Raw genomic sequence first — 27,507 nt, forward strand, 5'->3', positions numbered from 1 at the left:
TTGAAAAAGGAGTCACATGATTTATACCACACAAGTGATTTAATTAAACAATCAAAAACTAATTAAACATTAAAACTTAACTCAGATTCAAAGGTCAGAAATACAATTTATTTAACCTCAACATAACCTCAATGCAGTAGGTTTTACCCATGAAAAAAAACTAGGCTTACAGTTCAAAAGAGAGGGTTATATTTATGAATAATTTATTTATTAAGGTTTTAAGGTCATGTTTTACACACTTTTGGTTACATTCACAACAGGACAGGTAGTTACTGGTCAAACAAGATTAATCAGTTCAAGTGTTTAATGTCAATCAAAGTTTTTAATAGGAATCCAACCCAGGACCTTGCTCTGAGGCGACAGTGCTACCCACTGAGCCACCGTGCCACCCTATTCATGTATAATAATACTATAGCAGACTTTTATGTAGCCAACAAATAAAAGAGGACTGCCTCAATTAAAAGTCTTTTGCATCACTCACCATCAGGTTATGTTACAAATGTATAAAATTTAAATAATAAACACAAACTGATTTTTCAGTTGCAGTGTAATTTTGTGTTCTTGTTAAATGAATAAAAAAACACAGCACATTCACATCTTTGTTTAACTGGGTAAATTCCACTTTTAGCATCATTAGTGGTTAAAACAAGAACAATAATCTACAGTTTGTACATGAATATATTCATCAATATTAATCCAGAACTCAAATCTGTTGAGCATTAACACAAACTATAATGTAAATATTAACTCAGCAGCTTTTCACAAACAAGCATGAAACGATGTATTCCCATGATGCCTCAGTATACCTGGTTGACATCGTCCCACTCCTTAATGGGCCACACACCATTCTCCTGTACATTAGGAGGTGAACTCTTCCAGTCCCATGTCTTCACTGGGACGCTCCAGTCAGGCCCATAGTTCGCTGTTACGTAGTCCAGAGTCTCACAGGGAACTCGAACCTTCAGCTCCAGCAGCTCGGTCCAGCACAGGCTGAACCGGGGGAAAACGTATCTACAGGGAATAAAGTGATGCAGATTTTAGGATGTGCAGTGAACACAGGGAATGTATAAGGGTAAATTTACACTGGGCACCGTGTGGGGATGTATGAAAAATAACGCTTATGAGACATGCACACTGCTCCAGTAGCAACTTTGTAGAGACTGCGGTGAACAGCTGGCTAGTGATGCAAGCTAACCAGCGGTCCACATCAGGGTTTTTCAAGAGGTGTGGTCACAAGCCAAAAATGAGTGGAAGAGAAAAATAAGAATAATTAAATAAACTTGTACGCAATCTCCCCCTTGTGGAGGCTTTATCACATCTTGTTAACCACAGTGAGACCAGATTGTACAGAGCAGAGCAAAACCCTAGTCTACCATATAATAAAAGACAAAACTTACCAGCTCAAAGCAGTAAATGAAATAAATGAAGTAAATGATCTGTTTTACATTTTCGGCATTTTGCAGACGCTTTTATCCAAAGCGACTTACAGTTATGACTGAACACAATTTTGAGCAATTGAGGGTTAAGGGCCTTGCTCAGGGACCTAACAGTGGCAACTTGGCGGTGGTGGGGTTTGAACCGGCAACCTTTTGATTACTAGTCCAGTCCAGTCCCTTAACCACAGAGCTATCACTGCCCTGTTTTAATATCTATAGTCATGATATGGCCAAAATGATGAGAATCTAACAGGTTTATGTAGTTTACATTATCACATCGATATCCAGTGTAAACAAACACTTATGCACCATCACGCTGTGCAGAAATCTCCAGCAGAAAGACACATACTTAAATTTCTTGCCGCTCTTTGCCTGTGTTCCTCCATTCCAAACGATGTCACCTTCCTCATAGAAAAAGAAGATGTCCAGTTTTATATCCAAGCCTTGGTATGACAGCTCAAGACTGTCCTCTATCTGCATGAAAGACAGAGCAGGGAGTTGGAGCATAATTCTAAAGGATTACAGGATTTCTACACAATAACTACAGAATTTATTAATAATCTGGTCCAGGTCACTGGTTGAAACTGGCAATAAAAATTGGCAATATGGTCCTATCTATACTTGACACTATGTTAGCCAACTGTAAAGCTTGACGTAGAATGAATTACATGTCAGGTACAGGCCCTGCTTTTTTCCTCATTCAGACATTCACCAACAAAGCTAAGTGGAATGCAAGGTTAAATCTTTATTAGACACACCATACCTTTCCAAACTTGTGTTTGAGAGAGAGTCCAGCCCTCTGGAAGGCTTGAGTGATGTCATGCTTGTAGTCTTTGATCCAGATGCCCAGATCCACATCTTTACTGTAGGGAATGATGTTACACTGCCGGAACCAGCCTTGAATTAAAAGTAATGCAATAAACATAAGAATTTCTCAGATCTTAACATGAATATCATGTGGACATACTAGGAACTAATGAAACTCCATAACAGGTTATTTGTAATGTTGATTTTTCCAGTGCCGGTGCCCAATCCAAGGTTGGACAATATTTAGTGACTAAACACAGCAAGATTTTTGTGTATCTCATAATAATGAGACACATTTCACTAATATGGACTGTTTTTTTTTTTTACCTAGACAAGTGCCACTGCTCAGCCAGAATGGGATGTCAAGACCAGTGAGAACTCTGGCAGCAAGATGGAGGAGACTCTTGGCTTTCATCCTAAAATCCATGGCCTCTGGAGACGTGTCATCTGGATACAGCTAAGCACAGAGATCTATTTACAGTGCTGTTTCAGATGGTTTTTAAAAGAGAAGTTTAAAATCAAAAAGCTTTGAATGCAATGATTATAGAAACCTGGTAGAAAGCTGCTGCCTCTCGATATCTGCACTCCAGGAAGCGGCTGTTGGAATGTTGGTTCAGAATGTGTGAAAAGTTTTTGGGGATCCGCACATCAAGCCCATCTAGAGTGGTTAGAATGAGATCTGGCCTAAAACAAGAACACAGCTATAGGTTGTATCTTATTTCTTATTTGTCAAAACAGTAAAATTAACTGCTATATACATTTGCATGCATTAGTGCTGTAAATGTAGTTAAAGAATGTGTTTATAATAAAATAATGTAAAAACATTGCATGAATTTCTAAGTACAGAAAATAATGAATTGGGTTACAACATAAGAAATAAAAATACTATCACCCTGAATCCAGGTTACCAGTCACAATCATCAGTGTATCTAATTTTTTTTTGCAGTTTTAACTTCCGCTCTCGTATTATGTACCTGTTGAAAGCCCCTGCAAAGCGACCAAAGTCCAGTTTCCTGAAAGGGGCGAAGGTGCGGTCCAAGCTGGATTGAAGCCTTAGTGGTCCGTGCCACAGGTAGTTGCCGCTTCTCTCGTACAGCACGACCACATGCACCAGGCGGTCACCTAAGCGGAAGAGCAGGTGGAAGGGGATCTCACGACCTGTAAGGTCATCTATATTAACCAGCCTTGGGTCTTTACCCCTGATCTCTAGCAGCTCCAGGCCACGCTCCTCTGCTGCTTCCAACAGGCTGATCTGGTAATAAAAGAATTGAGGGGGACAGTTAATTAGCTAACATGCCTCACACTTTCTTCACACCGAAGAATATGCTGAAGTGGACATCACTGTTTCATAATCACAAGTTTTACTCAATGTTAGTTTTGGTGCTGGTTCATTTTAGTGTTTAGTGACTATGGACAGCGGTAGCTCAGTGGGTAGAGCTTTGGGCTATCAAAAGGTTCTAGGTTTAAATTCTAGCTCTGCCAAGCAGGCACTTCTGGGACCATGAGCAAGGCTCTTAACCCTCTCGGTTTCAGGGTGACGTACAATTACTGACCCTGCATTCATACCCCAACTTCCAAACAAACAGGGATACGCGGAAAAATAATTTCATTGTACTATACACTTGTATATGTAAAAAATCTACAAAATACTAACAGCAAAACACACACCAACACTTTTTACAAAAATTTAAATATTTTAGTGAGAGGGAAACGATAAATAAAATCAGTACTTGGTATCAATTGATAATCAGAGCTTTGGCAGCTTCATTGTAATAAATGTAGGGAAAATGTGACTAGTAGTGGAAATCCTTACATCATACTTCCAGAGATTACCGAGCAGACCAAAGGTGATGAAATCCCTGTGGGTGCAGAGGAAGGTGCAATGCGGCTCTTTTATCTTGCTGTCCTTGAGCAGAACGGCATCCTGGGAAAGCAGACTTAGCGAAGCCGTGTCCACCAAAAACACAGGCATGTTGAACTTGTGGACCAGTCCTAAAAATTTCTTTACTAAATGCTGTGATCACACAAATAAATTATATTGTTATGAACAACAGATGAAGTCTAAACATCTTATGAAATGTAAAGAAGCATTTAGAGTAAATAAACATGAGCCGTTCTTCTTGATGTAGAAATTCTCAAGCTGGTACTCTGACTTACCCATTGTGCCTCTTTTCCTGTCAGATGTCCCTTATCACTTAAAGTCTGAAATCCCTGCAGTATAAAGATTGGAATTTAAATAAACAGCTTGTTCGATAATTAAATCACAATATTCACCACTGTCAAATAGTCAAGAACTATATGATGCAATTTGACATTTGTTTTCCCTCAGTTTTGCACTGGATGTAGAAGGCTAGTGTTTCAACACTTGCCCAAGGACTAATTCTATTGTGCTACCCATAAAACAAATCTGTGAAAAAGAAGTAATTCAAATGATCAAATAAATACATCTCATGTTCAGATTCATGTTATTACCTCAACCTGACAAAAATTATCTTTAATTAAAAATTCTACTGAAAACTTACACTTTCTCTTAAACTCACTATCAAAGTTATGCATCTACCCTGACTTTTTCCACAACTGAGAGACTGGAACACAGCTAACCATAAAAATAATCTCATTGTTAATGATACTGTATCTGTGTTCTTGGTAGTTCACCTTGGAAGTGTGCTGTCTGTAGTAGTACACCTGAAACAGGAGGAATATGGAGCTGACTGTGATAAGCAGTGCCAGCACAAAAGTCTTGTTGACTCTCGCCATGAGTGTGCCTGGTTGTAAGATATCCCAACAGGCTTTGCAATATGCTTGATTCCTTCACCATGCTTGAGGACCCAGGGTGACAGTGGCATGAAATTCTGAAGACCACCTATATGCAAAAACCAAAATTATGTTTTTAATCAAGCTAAATGAAGTAGTCTTAGTTGTTTACTGGAAAATAAATTAAATAATATGGGGTAAATATATTTCTGGTATTGCCATTTTCTTAAAAGAAATGCACTTGGCACCTGAAATCTCTTGATTTAAGGGGTAAATTCAAGCTAATTAAGAATTGTTTAAAATATTTGTTTACAAATTCTGTATCTGTCTTTTAACTGTGAATGTGACTAAAGAATGTAAAATAGGGATGTCCAATTCTTCTCACTGGTCCAGTCTTATCCAGAAAGAGTCAATATGGCTGCAGGTTTTAATACCAACCAGGCAAAAGCTGATACAACTAATCCATGTTTATAAAACCAAAACTGACTGGGAATTAGGTGTGCTGGTTTGGTATGATTTTCAGCCACATCGACCCTTTGTGGATGAAACCCTTCATCTATACTCACCAACTACAAGTAATGCCATGTATACAATAATCTTCTGAACAGATTAATTACGCCCATGCTGTAACGTTTGTTTTCTGTAATGCAATAATATGTAATAAATCTACTTTTTTCCCCGAAATGCAGATTGAAATGCAGATTGAAATGCAGAGTGACCAGAATCATGTAAACACACACATGCGCTCCATCCACCCACACTGTTATTAGCCTTTAGCTCTATTAGCTAACAGGTCTGTTTCACTCCAACAACACTTTATAAAATAAATTATTACACTTGTTTAATTCTCGGATGCTACTTACTCATCAAAAGAGAAGAAATTACTGTCACATATTCCAGTTTTATTTCAAATTGCTGAATATATAATTAAAGGCTCTAACGCCTTCATGCCCAAGCGGACGGCATCCGACACAGGTCAATCTCTCAAAACGCGATTACAGAGAGGAACATACCAAACTCCTCGCAGATTTCTTATTATTTTCATATATGAAACTGCTATAAATAATTTCATTTAAATATAAATAAGCAATATTATAATACGCATTGAAATGAATGATGTGAATCCTGAGTCGGTTTAGTGATTCAGTAGTGTATTACTAGTTGCTCATTGGTTTTTGTCAGTCACGTGTTTAGTGCGGGTGACGTCACTAACGCGCTACTCCGGGTGTATTGTTTTTGTCTGCGATACAGTGAAAGTAGCAGCAGAGACATTTACATGATTTATTTTATTCTTTCGAAGAGAGGAAACCAAACCGAGACAAACTCAGCAAGGATGCCAGGGAGCGTTATTTGGATAGATGATCATCTGTTAACAGCATTGATAAGCTAAGTTGGTTGTGAGCCGGTGGAACAGCGACCATGTGGCTCTTGTAGCGGTAAATGTTTGTATCGTTTATGCTGCTTATTTTTTGTCTGTATACTTACAAAGATAAATAAAGTACATATAAAAATTAATTTACATAACTGTACTTTATTATTGTCCTGATTTGCACACGCTCTTAAAAGCAATGGTTCTTTAGTCGAGATGATGGTTCATTTTCATGCCTAAAGGCTTCTGTGTATTATGAATTGTAGTCCTAATTATCGGAACAAGAAATAATGCAAACCACATTTAATGTTAGTCCATGGTTTTGTTTTGTGTCCTGATGCCACTTTTAAAGCAAGCCGAAACGTATATCAGTCTCCTTGTTGAAACTTTCTCTTGGATCTGATTAATGTTTTTTGTTCTTCTTTCATTTCTGACTTAAGATTGTAAGTTCTTGAATACTTTGCTTTGCACATACAGAAATAGGACCACTTTTATGGAAATTATAGTTAATTGTACGTACATAAAGTACGAACGCACCCTACGCAAATTCACGAATCACCCTAAACACGTAGGTCAGGTTCGTGAATGTGCGCATGCGTAGTGAGGCTCTCATTCCGTGCATTTATGTTATGATGAATAAATGCACTTTTTTTTTTTACTTTGTGCTTATAAACGTAAACAGAATAGCATCCATTTATTATTTTAACAAGGACACATATATTCGGTTGCTATTAGAAATTTAACATATTTAATCACCCAGCAAACACAACCAGGTGTTATGAGATAGCCGCTTGGTGATGATACGCCATGATGGTAACGTGAGAAAGTAAAGCACCAGAATCAAGAAACCTTATTATTAGGGGTTGGCGGATCAATTTAAATATCGATAGTATCGATACTTCAGTGTTACTTTTTCTCTGCTACATTCAGTACAATTCCCCCGTTTCATCAGAAAGTAGAGACCATGTGTGTACAGACTCGCTCCTCTTACATCTTACATGCACCTTGCTCTATTGCAACACCTGAAAATGATATTGCAGCTTTCAATGTCAAATGAGCACATTTTTAGAAAAGCGATAAAGGTATATTTTTTTGTATTTATAAATCACTAAGTTCCGTTTTTATTAGCATTTTTTGAACTTTGAGGTTCATAGGGCTTATTCAGACAGAATAAAAGGAAATCAAAAAGCAGCAATGAACAATTTACATCGTACAAGTTTTCCACAGTCTTATTTAACCGCTTTATATAACAATAAAAAAAACTACAAATGATGAAAGAATAAGTAAAGTCCAAGGAAAATGCCTTCATCAGACAGAAGGTTATCATCACCCACACTCAAAGGCCATACTCACATAAACATACATAGTAAATGCTAAAACGTAAATATTTCAATAAAATAATACAACAAATCAACGCATACAGGACTGGACATCGCTTGACTGTAAAACACAGCGTTAGAAATGATATTTAAAAATGAAAACAAAGACAAATTCAACCTAAATGTAATAAGAAAAAGTGCACATGGCTATTCCCTGATAAAGCAGCTAAAATTATTCATAACGAGAGAGAAAGATGAAGCTCTCCTAATACCGAAAATAGATAAAGGGTAGCTGTAGGAGCGGTAGTGTGTTTCTCGTGCAGACACAACTTCCCATGATGCTTCACAGTATTCCAACACTGAATGATACAGTATGTTTGACAGAAAGCAGGAGAGGTCTGAGCTTATGGGTCATTTTTGGATGTTGTTTGTGTCCTTTGACATTGACCAAGGATCCCAAACTAAAGAGAAAACCAGTCCTAATTTAGTTTGGTTCATTATAGAACCAGCCAGGTTAGGTTACTGTGCCATGCTGTTCAGACTGCTGTTGGATCCTAATCCATTTTCAGCTTTCTGGAAGCTTCTAACTGGGCTGGGTACTTGTAAACCCGTCGTCAGGCTCAGACCACCACACCACACCTGCAGAACACACAGAAAAACAGTCAATACAGGCAAAGGGTTAAAGGTTTTATTTAAAAAAAAATCAAATTAGCATTATTAGTTATTGCTTTTGAGAAACTCATGTACTCTCGATCTTCTTATTAAACTCGAGCTCGAATCTCAGCTCTGCCACCAGCAGGTAGGGCACCTATACAGACAATGATTGGCTTGTCTGAGGAAAGAATTGTCAGAGCAATTGAGGGTTAAGGGCCTTGCTTCCGAGGCCCAACAGTGGCAACTTGGCAGCAGTAGGGTTTAAACCGGGAACCTTCTATTTACTAGTCCAGTACCTTAACCACTGAGCTACCACTGTCGGTGAAAGAGGCATTGAAGTCTGTGCCTGCAAGCTGGAGCAAACAAGGAGACTGATATGTCATCGTGATAGAGATATAGCATTTATGCTTATTAATTCTATTTAAAAATGTCCTGCCTCTGTATCAGTCAGTCCTAAAAAAAGAGTTCTGCCCTTTAGTCCAGTCAGTCCCAGTGAAGGTGTTGTAGCTTTTTATTTTGTTCTATTGTACTGTATAATAGACTTGACTTGGACTTGATCTAATCTGAAGCAGTACTATTCAGACTGACCTGTGTGATCTACTGTCCCTTAAAGAAATGCACTGCTAAGGCTGTTTAGTGCTAAATGGAGCCTTTAATAGCGCAAAAGTGCATAGCCTTCCATTCTGGGCAGTAGATGGAGTGGCGCGTGGACAATTGGGTCAGATTTCATTTTACACTTGCTACTTTTAGCCCAGGCTCATGCTTTCTCTACTGTACCATACTCATGTGTTTATTCAGTATGACAGTCTAACCACAGTTAGCTGGTACAACAACAATTTGAGTTTTCCCAAGCGTTCTCAAGTACTTACGGTGCAATTAGAACATAAAAACAGCTGTAATTAGGAAAACAGAGAAACTGGACCAATGAGCGTTTGTGTGTGATGACATTTAATAACGTAATCCTAGCTCCCCCTCACCATAAAGGCCGGCACAACCGGCTGAGTGAACTTTGTCTTGAACGTATGAAGCAGCTGTTTATTATCTGCATTGTAGAACGAGAGCTGACCTAAAATAAAAGAAGCACAGGTTAGCCTGACAATACATGATTCAGTCATTCATTCTGAACAAGAGATGAAAAGAGTAGTGCTGTACAACACAGACAGGCCTGAAAAGACTTTTACTGCTCCTTTATTCTGCACACTGGTTCTAGAGTCAATAGATCTGCCTGAAATTTGATCTACAGGTGTCCAGTAGCACCGGGCGAGGACATGGGGCAGGTTATAGAACTCCTGTAACGTACACCTGATCAGCAGCAGAAGGAAAACTTAAGGTGCTTCAGGTGGACTTTTCATTTATTCACATATGTTGTTTACTAACTGCTTTATCCAGGTGAGGGTAGTAATGGGTCTAATGACTACCAAAAACACTGGATGCAAACACTTAAAGCACCTTTTTAAGGATGGGAGAAAACTGAAGTATGTGTTTATACACAGGAAGAAACTCACATTGTATTAATCACTAGTGCGGGATTGTACGGTACCTCCGTCCAGGTCACAGTAGACTCCTATCCTCTCTGGGACTGCCACATCAAAAGTCTTAGCCTTGTTATTGTGTTTGGCTGCGAAGGAGTTCTGGAGCCAGTTATTCACATGGATACACCAGGTCGTGTTGGTCTTGCCAAGCTGGTCGAACTTGCCCAGGTTCCTATAGGCCACTCCAACACTGTAGGACTTGCAGTCTTTGTGAGCTTTCACCTCCCAGTAGTGCTGACCCGACTCGACACTGGTGTCACCTGACCATAACATTGATACAAAAAATAGATGTGAAAAAATAGGGGTGTGTATGATTTAAGAGTGTGCTGCAATAGGATTAGTTTTAGATTTTTAATGAACTTTTGAAAAACTCCCAAACAAGTTTTCATATCGTCATTATGGGTGATTTTGTGTAGACTGATCGGTAAAAATTGTAATTATATACATTCAGGATCAAATCACAAACACAGCATACAACCAGACAGACAGACAATCATTAACACTGGACATGCTGGTGGAACCCCGACTGTTAGCCTCCTACATGAACTCCAAAATTAGATGTTTAAAGCAGGCATTTATGAAATATTTGGGCCAGTATTATGAGTTTTTACTATATTAAAATTGGAACTAACTGTTTTAAATAAAAGCCACCCTAATGTAAACGCTAAAACCAGCGATTGGTTTAGATGGGCAGAATCTTGTCAGTCATGTTTTATGGACAGTATTTGAATCACTTTTGATAGTGTTCTGTTAGTGTAAATTATTAAGAATGCCATGTCTAAGACTACTTATTTTAAAATAGTCTAATTCAGACTGTTACCCAGTACTGTGTAGGATTCTCCAGTAAAGCGATCTCTCCCTCCTCTCGGAGCTGGTGAGCGAGGAGTCGACCCTCTTTTAGGAGACGGAGTTCCACTTCTGTAATACAGTAAACACACAGTCAGTCCACACAGACGGGTTATGTTACACACAAGGGCTCTTGTTAATACCACACCAACCTGATTCAACCACAAACACACTCAATGATCCACCACAGAGAAAAAAGAAACAGTGACAAAAAGAAATGGCAACAAAACACTCCTGATTTACAGTAAACAATACTGTTGTTAGTAAGAGCACCCGTGTGAATAATAAACATGAGTATGGAGCTTCTGCACAACGGTACAGTAGAAGTGACTGGTGAAAAAAAGCTACAATGAAGCACCATTACTGAATGTATGTTATAAACACCAAAAGCAGTGATGTATAATGAAGCTATGAATCTAACTCTCCAATTTTTCACATATTTCTTTCTGTCAGCTGCTCCTGTGTATAGGGGTCACCACAGCGCAAACTAGACTTGGCACAGATTTTACACCTGATGCCCTTCCTGACACAACCTTCTATCTCTATCCGGGCTGAGAGGTCACTGACAAGTGCACCTCCCAATGGCTGGGCTGTTTTAGCCACCCCACTAGAAGACAGTAGCCAATCATATTCATGAGGACACAGCTAAGATTCAAACCCTGGATCCCCAGATCTCAGCAGTAGTGTGCTAGCGTACTTTACCGCTGTACCACCCCAGCACCTTTTCATTTCCTCATAAATAGAGTTCTAAAATATAAAAGGCAAGATACATCAGCCAAAATAAAAAACAAGTATGGTGGAATCTACTAATGTGAATGTTTGGACATGCTGACTGGATTTAAAGACTTCACAGTATCTCTTTAGTGTCATCATGGTTAAGTCATTTCAGACTACTGCAAGGAAGTCTGGGTCACTGCTGCTCCCTTTGTGCAGGGCCAGATGTCAAAGTGGGTGGATCCATGAAGACCGAGATCAGCGTCTTTGTCCCATGATTGACAGTTTAAACAAAAGGGGGCTCTGATATAATGGATGAGCAGGAACTAGTGCGAGTGTCATAAGGTGAGAGAGAATCGGATCTCGCAGCACTGCAGGCTGATCAGTTATTACTTTATTTATAATGTGAATTATTTCTCATTGAATTATAATAGGACAAGTGCAACAATGTCCCGTTATTGTAATGATGACATGAAGTGTGATGAATACAGCGATAATGCATAAAGCTTGTTTATTTGTAATTCAATGACTGATGGGGAAAAGAGAAACAAAGTTTTTTCTTCTTACTCACCAAAGTAAAAAACGATGCGGGCATGAAAAAGACAAATACGGGCAATTTAATTTAATCAGTTGATCAATTAAATCAATCAAGACTAATAATTCATGTGTTTTAATATTACATTGCCACCGTTTCTTTTATAACTGAAAAGTTTCCTTGATTTGGCAGACAGAGGGAGTTAAATATATCAGTTCTAGTTGGAAGCATTAAACTAAATAATCATGAAGATATTCTCCAACTAGAACTGACCATCAGAATCAGCACACACAGATACACACTGCACACATCAGTCTTTGTCTATGTTTTTGTTAACAGGAAAGACGATCACACTTCCCATCACAGCAAATCTGAACTCATATAAATCAGGATTACAGAGTTAGCGCAACATCATCACTGTAAGAGCAAATCCACTCTAACTATGGATCTACTACACAGACATTTGATTTTATTCTACAGTATTATTTTGAAATAGAGGTCTGTACAAATGTTCAGTCAATCAAATATTTATTTACATTTTTTTTACTTGGTCAACCAAAAAACACCACAACTTTATAACAATAGTATTTGTTGCCAGTAAGAGAAACCGCAGCATTGCGGTTCAAATCTGGTCAATCCTTTATGCAAATTGACTTTAATTCTTCTTAAATTAAATCTCCATACATGTTCATGGGTTTCAAGGCAGAAGATTGGCCAAGACATACTAGCACCAGTTGTAAAGATTAATTAAGCCATACTAGAAACCAGTCGTGAATTGTTTTTGCTGCATGTTTGGGACCACTGTCTTATTGTAATGTCCAGATTTAGTTTTCTGGCTAATGATGTTAAGTACATCATTTCTGCTCATCTGGATTTTTTATGTGTAGAGTTGAAACTAAATGGTGCGTCTATTTACCTGCCTTTTTATCTATCGATCTACACCTGTTTGTCTGTACATCAAATAATTTCTTCATTACTCCATCCTTTGTCTGTTCATGCGACTTACAACTTTCCTCTATATTAGGTTATCTTGCACAGAACAGGGTTACACTTTAATCCACCAGACTTTGAGGTAAATGTCCTCCAATTCATCGTAAAGATTACACTTATCTGGCTAACTCAGTAATCCTGATTCTAAACCATTTTGTGTATGGAGGTTAAAGAGATTCTGCAGGTATAACACACAGTCCCCAGAAGAACAGCCTGGAAGAAGAAACTAAGAAAGCAAGCAGAAGCAGAGAAGCTCTAAAGCTCTCAGGAAGAACCAAACCCCACAGGTTACAATCACACGTTCACCTTGTCATGTTCTTCAGATTAGTGAGGTGTGCACTGCTGGTAAAGAAAGGAAAGCATAAACAAAAACATACAACTGGAATACTGTAATAGTACTATAATAGAATAGAAGGAAAACTAATCATTGTGTGAGTATGCAGATTTTTGAATGTACCAGAAAAGACAGATGCCAGTTTATTAGGTACAACCACCATATAGGTTCAGTTTCAGTAACTCTGTGGAACACATATCTGATGAAATGGTCAATTAGTGTATGTATAAAATAGGTGTACCCATTAAATTAGCATCTTAGTTTATGCATTAAAACTAAACTACACAAAATGTGACAGGGTTAAGAGTAAAAATTATCTGGAAAGTTCCCCCTAGAGACCTCAGTGCAAAAATAAACATGAATACAGTACCATCATTAAATTGGAAGCATTTCTATGATGCAGCAACAACAAAGGTTATCAATGCCTTGACGCTCATTTATCATCAAACTACCAAATGCTGGGCTGGACTTGATGATGTTTACAGCTATATACTATAAACTAGACAGCCAAGTATTTATGGACACTTCTATTTTATATAAAACCATGGACATTATTATGAAGATCGTCCCAATTTACTGCTTATAACGCCCTCCATGCTTTTATGACTGCAGGGATTTATTTCTATGACCATGAACAAGCTTTATATTGGTCAGGTGCTGATGCTGGCCAATTGTTCCCATTCTTAAATGGGTTTGAGGTCAGAGCTCGGTGCGGACTTCCTCCACACCAAACTGTTCAAGCCATTACTTTACAGACTGTCATTGTGATTGCTAATGACATAAAACACACACCAGACAATTATTCCAGATGTGCAAATGTTGCTGCCAGCCTGTGGTCCTCCTTGGTTAGTTTAGTATTATGTAGAAGCCAGAGGTCACCAGAGCGCACAGGGGAAAACAGAGAGAAAACCGGTGTGATAAACGTGATGTACTGGCTTATGAGCACATACCTGCCCTTATTTTCCTTCCCTTTCACCTTGCTGTCCAAACATTTGCCTGCCTGTGGGTCCCAGTCCACACTGCTGTCCTCCACCTTCAGGTTTAAGTGTGAGGATGACGAGTCGAAGCCAAAGTTAAATGCTGCGTACGGAAGGTGACTTTAGTTTGCACAAATATAATCAAAATAATGATTAATATTATTGGACATAATTGGTCATATTAAATGTGTCATAGGCATATTGTAAACATGACAACCAGTGAATCTTTACACCTTTTAGAACTGTCATTTTTACCTCTGGTTTCCAGCGTGACAGGATCAGAATATTCTCCGGACGCTGCTTTGTTACACGCTCGAACCCGAACGTTTATAAATTTGGAATCAAACTTTAAGCCTAAATGGAAAACATAATCAGTTCAACACCCAAAAAAACACAGCTGCATCTGGCAGATTAATGATTAATATAAAGATATATTAAGCAGAACTATATGGTTGATGAAAAACTGGTTGGATGTGTATCGGATAGTGTGTTCTGCGTCTTTACCCGTCAGCGTGTACTCTGTACTCTTGATGTTATCCACAATCTCCCAGCAGTGCTCATCTTTTACCCGCACCAAACCTTCATGGTTGGTTTTTCTGTACTCCAGAATGTAGTGGTCGATTTTGCTGTCCTCCACCGGCATCTTCCACACAACGGTTACTGCATTGTCCATCACCATGCAGTCCTGGACATCAATTTCTGGTGCTCTAGGGACTGCAAGATTAACATGGAGCGACCACTTATGATAACTATTTAATAATAACATTATTAATGCATTTATATTTACTTAAACTGACCACTGGCCAACATCTGTACTTATCTGTATATGGAAGAGGAGTTTTATAGCCTGTAATAATTTCCTCAAACAAAACCTAGGCGAGTTTAAAGTGCAGGAAGATTAACATTTACTATGTTCATTTTTTATATTAGCATTTAATTTCCTCAGTGTTTGTATCACTTTGGTTTACACATACTCAACACAGTATTTACCTCAAAAACTAAAACCTACTAGCCAAAATATTTCCCTTTAGTCACTGATTATGCAGGGAGAATAAAAGGAATCCCACAATGACTGATTTGCATGACAGTGGGCACTACAGATGGGTGCAGGTGGTGAACTGATTCAGTAATTTGAGTAGCTATTGGAACACACACAGTCTCAGACCTCTGGTTAAAAAAGCAATGTCTGAATACTGAGGGGATTGATCTGTGTGTTTTATTTTAGCATTGGTGTTTTCCGGTGGAACTGGAACCACTAGGATCCTAATCAGGATGAAGCTATGGAGTTATTGCTGCCAGGATAATGTGGTTTTCTCATCTCTTTTTAAATGTGTAAGGAGTCAGACATACAGCGCCATAATTAATGCCAGTGCTGATCATGAGCCATATGAAGACATGCTGTTTAGCAGACTCTTGAGAGGGAAGCTTTTTGTTGTTGAGAGCTACGCAACCAAAACGATGCTTAGAAGTGCTCCACTGGGACTTCTGAACACAGCTGCAGCCATGTATATCTATGGAGAAGCTCTATTCAGAGCCTGGTTCACTCGGGTATTTAGTCAAATGATCTAGCAAGATGGCCATCGATTAGCTGCAGTGTATCCTCTGTTCACTGTTACTGGTGTAACTTACATTGATCAGTACTGGTTCAGCAAGCAGTAATGATCAGTGTAAAGCAGCTTTTCAATGAGTGGTGAATAGTAGTGGTAGTGCATTTTTAACAGTTAATAATAGATGATAGCTAGCAAGTCAAGTCATGTTTATTTGTAGAGCGCCTTCAAAGACATTGAGTGTTATCCAAGGCATCAGAACAATGATAAAATAAATCAATGACATAAAATAGTAATGAAAGACATATAGCACAATAAATATATCAATGTAAATAAAACTATGCTAAAACCCAAAAGCCTGTGAAAATAAGCAGAATGTGGAACACTAGGCGGAAGGCAGGAATATCCATCGCATCCCAAACCACAGACATAGCCAATCCTGTCTGTGTAGACACCGGGCTGGCTGATAGCACATTTGAGATTTGATCCAGGAAGTTGCCGGACGCTTCTTTTCACCTGCCAGTTACTGAGTCGCACTACTATTTGTAAACCAACCATCTCTGTGAATCAACCAGCAACGAGAAACCAGTTTGACCATCTCACCTCATCAGACACGGCCAAATCATGTCTGAGTGTGTGTTCGGCTGGTCGATAACACAGCTGAGATTTAAACTTGAAGCCTAAGATCTCAGCGGTGGTGGGTACGCGCATTAGACTGCTGTGCCACTTGAGCGCCAAGATGAGGCGGTTTTGATAAATATAAAATCAGGCCAAAACAATTCAATAGTGATAGCAGGTACTGTATCGGTGCATCCTTGTTAAAAGATTAAAACCTTTATGTTCACACTAGCAATCAACAAGCGACAATTTATTTTCTTATATATAGAAGGATGTCATGGTGTCTTCCTCCACTATCAAACACTTATACGCTTAAGGTTTACACGTCAGCTTCTGCTTAACTCTCAGCTTTGCCTTCACAGTCACATGAACACTGGTGTACACATGCAAATTACAATGCAAAACAACACACACACACATACACACACACACACACAAATATGTCCACACACATGACTTTGCTTTTACAACTGCGATCATTATGATATGAACAACGTTATACTGTTGTTGATATCTGGACAGACAACCCTGTAAGTCTCACCACTCCTATTTTTATAATTATAATTGGTTCAGATCCATTAGGATCTTTTTGTCATTACCAACAAGAACTTTATAGATAGATTTTTTCTATACAATATATAAAATTCCTACTGCTGTGGTGTTATTGTTGATATTTTCTGACAGCTTGGTGGAGCGTAAGAATAACCTGAGAAGGAAAGTCATAGTCCTCTGGACAAACTCTCAGCTGATGTGATGCAGAAATAATTCTACATCAGTACTTAGGAATAGTGAAACCATTTATGCTTATTGTTTTATATATTTTTCTAATTTAATCTCAGTAATCTCATGTTTTTTTCAGCTGTGCTCTAGATTAGCTGATAATTACCAATATATCATCATGTAATTAATGATTTGCTGAATATGTCATAATCCCATGATGCCAAATGCTGTTATAAGTTGATGTGAAGTATTAAACACTGTCATGTTACCAGTATCAGCTTCTCATAATAATACCGCTGAAGTTACAAATGTGAACGGGCCTGACATTGTCCACAGTCAAGAAAGTGTCACACTGCAACAGGCTTAGAAGCTGTTCTCTAAATTTACAATTTTAAAGCCTTGCTTATGTCACTTTTATGAAGGAGGACACCTAATTATTCATACCCAGGGTTTTCCGGAATTCTCCCATGCTTATCTTTAGCCTACCTGGGAGGAAGCGAAGACCCTGGAGAAGCTGGCGTTCCTGGGAAAAGTCCACCATCAGGTGGGTCATGTTGTCTGAGGCTTTGGGCTTCATAGTCATCCTGAAGGCAGGAGCCATCGTTACCCTGATGCAGACAAAAAGAGTCAAACTTTACCCAACACAAAAAGTTTTCTAATGGCTGCTATTATGCTTGTGCATGTAATCCTTATTAAAACATTAATAAATAATGAAACAATACTAATGTGTATTATACACTACATTGTAAAAGAAATATGTGGACGTTTCAACATCACATCCACATGTTTGTTGAAAATCTAATTCCAAAACTATAGACACTGATGTTTTTACCCTTCAATTAAACTTTATGGTTGGCACTATGGAGGTCGGATATGAGCTTATTGCTTTATGACTCAGCTGATAATCAATTTTACAATAGCAGCACCAAAGCATAAATTAACCAAAGCAGCTCAAAGCAAAAAAACGTGACACTTTTACTTGTTGGAAAAGTAACATGTGAGTAAAGTTACTAAATGATCCATTTAGTGTGACATTTTCTACTGCCAATGTGAATACTGATACAATAGCCAAAGCCATAGTTAAAAATGAGTGTCCACAAAATTGGTTAAAGTGTGTAAAAGATTAGACGTAGTGGTAACAGAATTATCAACACAGCACATGGACATGCTTAGAGAAAAGTGAGCACCGTACCTATCTTTGATCTGTTTGGCAGCCTTTAAGGAGAGAGGGGAAGAAGAAAAGAACAGTAGTGGTTAGTAGAGCCATGCAGGGTGGAGGGTGAACATGCAGTACCTCTCAGTTCTACTCTTACAGGGTCTGATGTGATCTTGTAATCATACAACACGTCTGAAGAAACGTGAGAAAACTTGCCTCAAAATTGGTGGAATCAGTGGAAGTTTTAAATCTAAACCCCGAGCCAATTTAAAAGGCTGCGTCAAAAAAACGCCCACTACTACACTAATAAAAAAAAAAAAAGTCAAATTAGTGCATTACTACCCATAGTATCGTTACAAAATAATCAGTTATGATGTGGTTTGGAATGAAGCAAGAAATGGATTCCAATTGCTTTGTAAACAAAGTCCACCTGCCTGAAAGAAATACAAAATACTATGCACATGTTAAATTATAAAGAATAAAACATCAATCTTCCATCAAACAGTATTTCTGATGGTGGCTGAGTGCAAAATTTAGGTTTATATAATCCCAAAAACACTTTACACTAGCTGTAAAGTATAGAGGTGGAAGCATCACGATACATCTTTTCTGAAAATTATAATGGGGCAGTACACGTCATTCAGTAACATTCTTCATCCTGGTACCTTGGTAAATACCTCCTCATCTTTGATTTCTAGTGCATGTTGAGCAAACTCCAGCAGCTCCTCAGCACTCTCCAGGGCGTTCGTGCTCTGAGTCAACTGGTTCTGAAACAGATAACAAAACAAAGGAGAGATTTTAGTACAAATAAATCCACCCTGAGCATTTACATGTTCATGTGCTGTTAGTTACTCATACCAGATTATCAGCACAATGAGGAGCTCAGAAGAAAACAAAAATAACTGTTGAAAATAATTATTATTAAATAAAATAGGGACAAAAATGGTCATTTGGATGCTGCCATCATAAAACTTTTGAGAGCAACTCTAAAGTGAATCTGTACTATATTGCTGTGATGTCCCTAAAACAAACCAAAAGACCTTTCACATGAGTCTACTTTAAACATGAAAAAAGCTAATTATATATTTTGTTGAGAAAAGGGAATGAAATGACATGTAATAGGGCAGTTTTGTTTAAGGACATACACAAAGCCAGGTTAGATATTGGGGAACCTGTTCAATCCACCCTTATGCTCCTGCCCCTACAAAAAAAACTGTAACAGTGTAATAGTGTAAAACTGTAAGAAAAAGTGTAATGAAGTGTAATATTTCTACCAAATATCCAGCCGCAATAGGAACATGTAAAAAAAAAGACTGTCCTTGGGTCCTCTGGGCTGAATTTGGCAGGTTCAGATGTGTAATCTATCATCTGGCCAAATTGTACTTATTGGTATTGTCCATGCTCACTGAGCTCAGAAGAATTTCCGGCCAGCATAACTAGGCTTGGCACTCCGTCCAGGGTATTCCTGCTTTACGCCCAGTGTTTCCCTGTGGAATCAGACCTGCTGCGACCCTTACCAGGATGACACAGTTGATGAAAACAAAAAATAAAATTTAGCACCAAATCTTCAGAACTACCTGCAATTCTTGTGACTTCTTGGCCTGTTCTTGTTTGATGGTGTTAGTCATACTCTGCTTGGTTTCTTCCAGGATGGAAAACAGCGTGTCAAACTCCTCATCCAAATCAGACATGACCTGGTTGGAGTTAATCTAATGAGACAACACATACAAGTTATTACATTACTGTACAGTTGTATTACATACAGCATCCTGTTTCAGGCTGTTCACATTAGAGCTCACCTGAACTCCTGCCAGCAGGTGACTCAGCGTCTCGATAAAATTGTGAAGCTCTTCATTTTTATTTGCTAACGTGGTGATTATTCTTTGTAGGGCCTCCTGCATGGACAAAAAAGGTGCAATTAGAGGTCATTTCATGAATCTACTGAAGTTCAGTCCTGAAGGGTTAATGCAGTACACAGAACCGTTTACAATCAGGGGTGCTGGAGGCCGCAGGCATGGTTCGGTCTTGTATGACTCAAACACTGAAAATATCTTTTACAAATTTATTCTGATGGCCACATCACCTGATGCATTTATATTTTTAGATTCATATGAGGAGTTTGTCCTCCAAGGCTCGTGCAGCATGTCCTATATATTAACTCATGCAGAAGAGCCACAACTGCTCTTTTGGAGACAAATGTTCATCTGGATTTAATCTGAGACAAACAGCACACTCATCATGGTTTGCATTAATTTCATACAGGCAAAATACATGTTTAGTGGAGAAAAGGAAAAGCAGAAAAGCAACCTCAAATGAAAGCAAATGAGTTTAAAAATGTACATTGTTGGGCAAAGGTTACAGCATTTAGAAGATGCTTCTATGCAGAGCAACTTACAATAGTAAAAATATACAATCAGCAATAAGCAATTGAGGAGTAAGGACCTTGCTCAAGGGTGCAACAGTGGCAACCTGGTAGAAATGGGGCTTAAACTAGCAACCTTTTGATTACTAGGACAGTACCTTAACCACTGAATTACCACTACCCTACCGGTTACTCTATGCACTGTCGAGTCACATTATTATGACCTCTATCCACAGTAACTGCCATATGTAGCACGGACGGCAGCTATACGGGCTGGGAGTGACTCAGTAAGGTCCTGGTAGGTTTTCACAGGTATCATGCTGACTGCAGTGTATCACACAGCTGCTGGAGGAGCATAGGGGAAGATCCACAGAGTGAACACGACGATCGAGGTGGTACCACAGATGCTCAATTGGGTCATGCTCTTCCAACCAGTGTCGGACATTTCTAGTGTGACGTGTCAGATTGTCTTGCTGGAAGATGAACAAATTGCACATTCTTGGTTTTACTGCATTTTACAAAATGCCCTAACTGTTCTGAAAATTGTGTTTGAACACTGACTAGCATCAGGATCCGTACTTTCCGGCCTACACGGCTTAAAGTGAGCAGTTCGAGATGCAGCCGCTGTTTTCACACATGGTACAGTGCTAGCTGCATCTGTGTCTTGTTGTGTCCCTGCTAACCTGTTTAATTATTTACGTTTGTGAATTTAGAGTGTTCAGACCACAAATTATATAAACAAGGAACACAATACACATAGTTCAGTTCACCAGAGGAACAGCCGAGTGAGAGAAAGAGCTGTTCCATTATTAGTCAGATTTAAGGATTAGCCTACAAGCCTTCTCAGCTTAGTCTGCTCATCTTTAGACAGAAGGTCTCGCCACATCTCACCAGATATTAGAACTAATTTAGAATGTAGTTTTTAAGAAAGTGCTCACTTATTTATACTTCAATAACTCAATTAAACATGGAATTTGACCAGGGTTGTCCAAACACTTATACACAATTGTATGTGCTCCTAAAACTTAACGTAAGCTGTTATATGAACTTTACCCCTAAGTAAAGTCCAACCAAACATTTATAGCCTTCACCTAGGCTAGATAATCTATTTGCATATGAAAAACTTCTATGACCTCCACCTGTATCACTAACAATCCTCTTGACTGTACACTGACCTCAGCTTGGTCCTAAAAGTTCTCATCTAAGACCAGCTCTTGTTATTCGAGACATTTCCTGACTAAAATGTCACCCTCAACCTCAGCAGTTTTTCTTTAATCTTCTATCAATGATCCTAGTAAAAGCCCTACTTAAGAGCTGCAAAATTTCATCTCTTACTCAGACATGCAGCCATGGCTACTAATTAGAAGACACAATAATCCGAGTTTAGCTGATTACCCAGTGCAGCCTGTGAGGAACAGAGTCAGGAACTATAACCTTATACCTGTTTTTATGTTTTTAAACCATGGATGAGTGCTTAAAGTTCAAAACTACAACAGTAAATTAAATTAAGTTAGATTTCTTTGATATCTTCAGTGTGAAATTAAAGTAATTACATATAAACATTATTTAGCTCTTCTTTACCCATTATTAACAGGGTGCCATTAACTTTTGGAAGCTGGATGCCCATGATTAATTGATTAGTGGGGGATGAGTGGTCTTATTTACTGTAGTTCAGTGTTAAAATATTCATCCACTTTTCCCTCTTATACTGATGTTGCCATCATGAAAGAAATTCTGTCCAAATGTTCCCAAACCTGTCAAAAAAATCACTGGTGAATTATTGTTATTTTTTGTCACTATTTTAAATATGAAATGGAATGGCATAAGTGAAAGGTGTGAGATACTGTGTGACACAGCAGTTTCCTAAAATACTGACAGAGGCTTAGCATTAGCATGTGAATCACAGGTTATATTGAGATATAATACAAAGTTACACTGCTGTAACCACAGCAAAGGACACGGATACAGATACACAGAGTGCATGTATAATCACCGAGTCTCAGACATACATCTACATTACATAACCAATCCTGTGAGTCCCTTCTAAAAAACTCAGACCACAGTCAATGACCAATACAGCACAACTAACCAGGACTGGTGCAATTTTACTGATCTGCACAGCTAACATACTTGAAAGCCACAATTTACACTTTCATACATTTTCAATATCCCCTATAGTCTGCACCCCCTAAGTACATAAAGAGGAATGGTAATTTATCACAGTGTATATGCTACACCAGGATCTCAGCCTGCAGACTTTTATTTAAATCTATTAAATCTATGTATAACAGCAACTTTAAAGCCCAGCTGATAAAAAAGCATGAACCAATGTGTTACACCCAGTACAGCATCTAGTAATCTACCTTATATCGTTTCAAAGAAACAGGTTAGGGTTTAACAGATTAGTAAGTTTGTGTTTCTCTGTGTTACTTAGCTTATAATTGCTAAATATTTTCCCCCTTTAGTACCTTGGTTTGGATACGGCTAGCAATCTAATGTATGCTATTATGGTATGATATTTTTAGGTCAGTGCTACTTGGTTAGTTTATTAGTTTAATTATAAGTAAACATACTAAATTTAATCCGAAACAAATGTTACTTTTAACACAACCATTGATATATGAATTTAAGTTTACGTACATTGGTAAAAGAGGTGTGTTTACTCAATCTGCTAATTCAAAAATGTACATACAATGATTAGAATATTGATTTGGTGGTGTAGAAGCTCTATAATGTTATTTAACTTTGGGCATTCCCCCTGATTCCTCATTAGTAATTGTAATTAGTAATTATGAATTGCAGCCCATGCCTTTTCTGTGCCCATATAAGTAGGCAAGTTGATTTTAGGTGTGCTCTATGTTTACCAATTATTTTTTCCTCTTTTAGATTTTCAGAAAATTTTAAATAAACTTAGATAGATGCTTTATTGATCCGAAGAGCTGCAAGTAACAGACTGCCAGAATAGGCGCCATCTTGGTATTAAAGAACAAAGGGGCGAAGGGACATCATCATGCAGTATCTTAGAAAGAACAACATAAATTAAACATTTACACTGTATAAACTACTGTATGACTAAAACCCTTTAATCTTACATCAACTGGCTCTGAAACTGAAGCCTCCTGTTGCTGCTCCTACCCCCACATAAGTGAATAAGGTCTCAGGTAAAAGTAAAAGAAACCTGTGGTGTTACACTGTGCTCGTGGTCATTTCACTTACTAAATGCATGATTAAATGACCTACTGTAAAGACTCACTCGGGTCTGACAGCATGACAACGTATGGAGCGTCGATAATATATGACAGGTAGGTCCGACGATGCAATCTGATCTGCTAACAAAACTGTCTAACCGTGAGTGAGCAAAGGATTAAGTCTGTAATGTCCTGTAGTAAAATAGTGACCAGTTCAGAACCCAAAGCCATTATGAATGATTAAATCAATTAATGACTTTTAGACATATTTTAGGGACATATTTTAGAGAAGGGCTGCTGACTTGTTTTTGTTATGTGGGAATTTGTTCATTATTACTATAATAATAACAACTGTTATAAACAACTGTATATAAAGGACCCCACCAGGTACAGCTGGTGTTGCACAGTAACATGTCACTGTTGGAGGATATTTGATATTTGTCCACAAACAAAACCGCTCAGTGTGGATGTCCTCTGGGTATTGTGCTTTCCTCACACTTCCCAAAAACATGCAGAATGTTGCCTGTGGCTTCCTTACATTGCCCCTAGGTGTAGGAGAATGTGTAAGTATGTAATGCCCTGTTTAGGATACATTCCTGTGTTTCCAGGTGGCACCAGGCCCACCACATACCTGAGCGAGACAATGTGGTGAGTAAAAATAAAATAATCATATTCGGTTGAGCTGTATTTAAAAAAATATAGTTTGGATAACTACGTTTTTAAGGGAACAGACAGCATGGTTCCAGATCTTTAAAAACTGCCTCTACTGCCTCTACAAAAGCTAAACTTGAGCCACTCTGCATAACCTCACCACTCCCTGTGATGTCACTCGCTCTAACTTACATACACTATTTACACTGCAAACACATCTCACATGAAGACTTCTTCCTTGTCTTTAGCAACAAGGTATTTACCAGAGTCTATTCTACTAAGCATCGTATTTAATCAATCCACCTGCTTCAGCCTTCTTCTGCTCTCTTAGCCTAGTTAAGTTGTGAGATTTTGAACAGATGTATTGCACAGAGCTTCACACCACCAAAACAGTAACTGAGAAACATGCTCTTCCATTCATGTGAATTCCAGATGTTCCAGCGTCCTGTGATGGGCCAAGTCTCTGTCACTGATCTGTTTACTGGTCAAACTATTCAATCTTGACCATGTAGCTGTATCTATAAGAGACAGGGTTGTAACTGTAGGCAGTGCAGGGGGCAATTACATTGGGGCCCAGGTGATTAAGCCAATAATATCTTTGTTGGGTTACTTATTTTAATGCTTAATACTTCAATACTTTCACAACATGCACATCTGTAGCATCACCAAGACAACTGTCGGCAAAGGTTTTGGCTGGTTGTGGTGGTGGAATGGTGCGGGAAAAGTTTCTTTCAGCACACATTAAGCCTTGTAATACCAGTCGAGCATGATTCGAATTCCACGGCCTATCTGAGTATTGTGCTGACCATGTAAAACTGCTTCCATTAACATGACATTGAGTTCAGTGTACTTTGTGTAAGGGCAATGGTAGTTTAACGGTTTGTGTACTGGACTAGTAATTGGAAAGTCGCTGGTTCAAGTCCCACCACTGCCAATTTCCACTCAATTGCATGTGCTGTATTCACTGTGAATTAAGTTGCTATGGATATAAGGGTCAGTTAAAGGCTGCAGGTGTACTTTAATGGCCTTCCCAGTCACCAGATCTGAATTTAATAGGGCACCTGCAGAATTATATGATGACATAATGTCAACATGGACAAAAATCCAAAAACTCCAAAAATTAAGGCTATTTTAAAACAAGGTGAGGGGGAATACACCCCAGCAACCTACTAGTATGATATTATTAAAAACTGCTCAGTGTGTGCAGGAATTATATTGTTATTCTTACATTAATTGAAAGTTTTTTTCTTTCATTGACAAGATGCATCATGCTGCAATAAAGCTGTAATGTATTACATCTTAACAACAGAACCATAAAGTAAACAAGGTGGGCAATAACATAAAACTATAGGATTGTGCAAGGTTAGGGACCCACCAGTGTGATTGTCTTGACACTCCTGTATTAGACGGTAGGTGGAATTACCGGATGACACAACGTAACGGTGCAGCTCTTTAAAGAATCATGATCTGAATTTACAGCCACGATTTCACTTAATCCCAGAGCACTAACAACATTCAGTACATTGCAAGATGCAGTAAAGTCACTTACTTTCTGAGAGTCCATGCCGAAGAGGAAAACAAAACAAGGCGGATTCAGTGCATGGACGGGCCAAGTTCCACCGATGGAAGACGAGAATCCCACTGGAACAAGGCGGAGCATTCTGAGCATGCGCAGTGCGGCCCCAACACGCACACACGCAGGCAGAGGCGTGACAGTCAAGTCTCATAACAGTGCAAGGCCAAAAATACCTGGAAACGTGTTTATACCCCCTGTTTAACGCTGGTTTAAGTCATAGGCAAAGCAAGCGTATTATAAGTCTGAATAAAGGCAGTGTCATGCTGATTTGGTCATATTTTTACTGTTATATATACGTTATAAACAAGAGCCCTTCATATCCATGTCACTACAATCTTCACTTTTTTAAAGAAACAGTATACAGTAAACATAACAGTACACTTATGAATGTATTACCAAAGATATGCTTTAACATTAATACAACTATAACCAGTACATTTACAGCATTTAGCAGATGCTTTTTATCCAAAGTGACTTACAGTACTGTGACAGTATATTCTCTAAGCAACTGAGGGTTAAGGGCCTTGCTCAAGGGCCCAACAGTGACAACCTGGCAGTGATAGGGCTTGAATCAGCAACCATTCGATTACTATTCCAGTACCTTAACCACTAGGCTACAACTGCCCAGTATATGTTCAACACTACAATCTTTACTACCCACAATGAAAACATGGCAGACTCTTCTGTTAAATGACTAGCGTCTTATGATATTGTGACTGACTAAATAAATAAATACATTGAACAAATGATCTTCCTTTTAGGCTCACCTTGTAACCATTCATTGTCTGTTTGAAACTTTACCACCTTTTTATCCTATTCAGGTAGGAAACACCCCTGACAGGTTGCCAGTTAAATACAGATCAAACATACACACACACACACACACACACTCAAACTCAAAACTATGGCATGACAAAATAGGACAGAGTTACAGAGAAATAAAAGAATAAAAATAACAATAAGAACAAATATATACAAAACAGTTACAATAGGTGCAAAAATATAAAATAGAATAAAATATTAATATAAACAGTGCAAATAATAACAATTAAAAAGGTGACATTTACAATATTGAGGTAGTAAAAAAACGTTTGTTGTTACACACCCAGGACAATAGTAGCAGCTTCAATCAACCTGACTGCATGTCTTTGGACTTTCGGAGGAAACCGGATCAGCCAGAGGAAACCCATGCAGACACAGGGAGAACATGCAAACTCCACACAGAAGGGACCCTGAACGCTCTTCCTCGGAATCAAACCCAGGACCCTTTCGCTGTAATGCAACAGTGGTTTAATAGTGAATTACAATGCACACTGCATACTAGCACACTACCTAGCAGATATTTTCATACTATTTAGTACTGTAGTATGCAAGTACCCAAACTTTTTTAGATCCTCGCATATGTTGTTGCTTGCAGTTGCT

At 38.5% G+C, this 27,507-nt stretch overlaps 2 protein-coding genes across 5 annotated transcripts; both read right to left on the reverse strand.

Moving 5' to 3' along the window:
- Positions 1–94: 94 nt before the first annotated feature.
- On the reverse strand, positions 95–5,945 carry fktn (fukutin). Its single transcript, XM_062989097.1, has 10 exons — positions 5,861–5,945; positions 4,899–5,106; positions 4,401–4,454; positions 4,057–4,257; positions 3,218–3,495; positions 2,795–2,927; positions 2,571–2,700; positions 2,200–2,333; positions 1,786–1,910; positions 95–1,011 (listed from the first exon to the last, which is right to left on the reverse strand). The coding sequence occupies exons 2-10, from the start codon at positions 4,998–5,000 to the stop codon at positions 798–800; spliced, it is 1,371 nt and encodes a 456-aa protein (XP_062845167.1). The 5' UTR covers positions 5,001–5,106; positions 5,861–5,945; the 3' UTR covers positions 95–797.
- Positions 5,946–7,579: 1,634 nt separating this feature from the next.
- fsd1l (fibronectin type III and SPRY domain containing 1-like) lies at positions 7,580–26,142 on the reverse strand. 4 transcript variants are annotated; one of them, XM_062988527.1, is made up of 14 exons: positions 26,059–26,142; positions 20,108–20,203; positions 19,886–20,017; positions 18,986–19,075; positions 18,345–18,367; positions 17,639–17,760; positions 14,772–14,981; positions 14,523–14,621; positions 14,241–14,370; positions 13,263–13,298; positions 10,692–10,789; positions 9,880–10,131; positions 9,317–9,405; positions 7,580–8,324 (listed from the first exon to the last, which is right to left on the reverse strand). In XM_062988527.1, exons 1-14 carry the CDS (start codon positions 26,071–26,073, stop codon positions 8,205–8,207), a joined length of 1,512 nt encoding a protein of 503 aa, XP_062844597.1. In that variant the 5' UTR covers positions 26,074–26,142; the 3' UTR covers positions 7,580–8,204. The 4 variants fall into 4 exon arrangements, with proteins under 4 accessions (XP_062844597.1, XP_062844596.1, XP_062844595.1 ...); XM_062988526.1 differs by having other exon boundaries at positions 13,263–13,295; positions 18,974–19,075; XM_062988525.1 differs by having other exon boundaries at positions 18,974–19,075.
- Positions 26,143–27,507: the final 1,365 nt, after the last annotated feature.

Source organism: Trichomycterus rosablanca, chromosome 26, assembly GCF_030014385.1.
Source record: "Trichomycterus rosablanca isolate fTriRos1 chromosome 26, fTriRos1.hap1, whole genome shotgun sequence".
Lineage (NCBI taxonomy): Eukaryota > Metazoa > Chordata > Actinopteri > Siluriformes > Trichomycteridae > Trichomycterus > Trichomycterus rosablanca.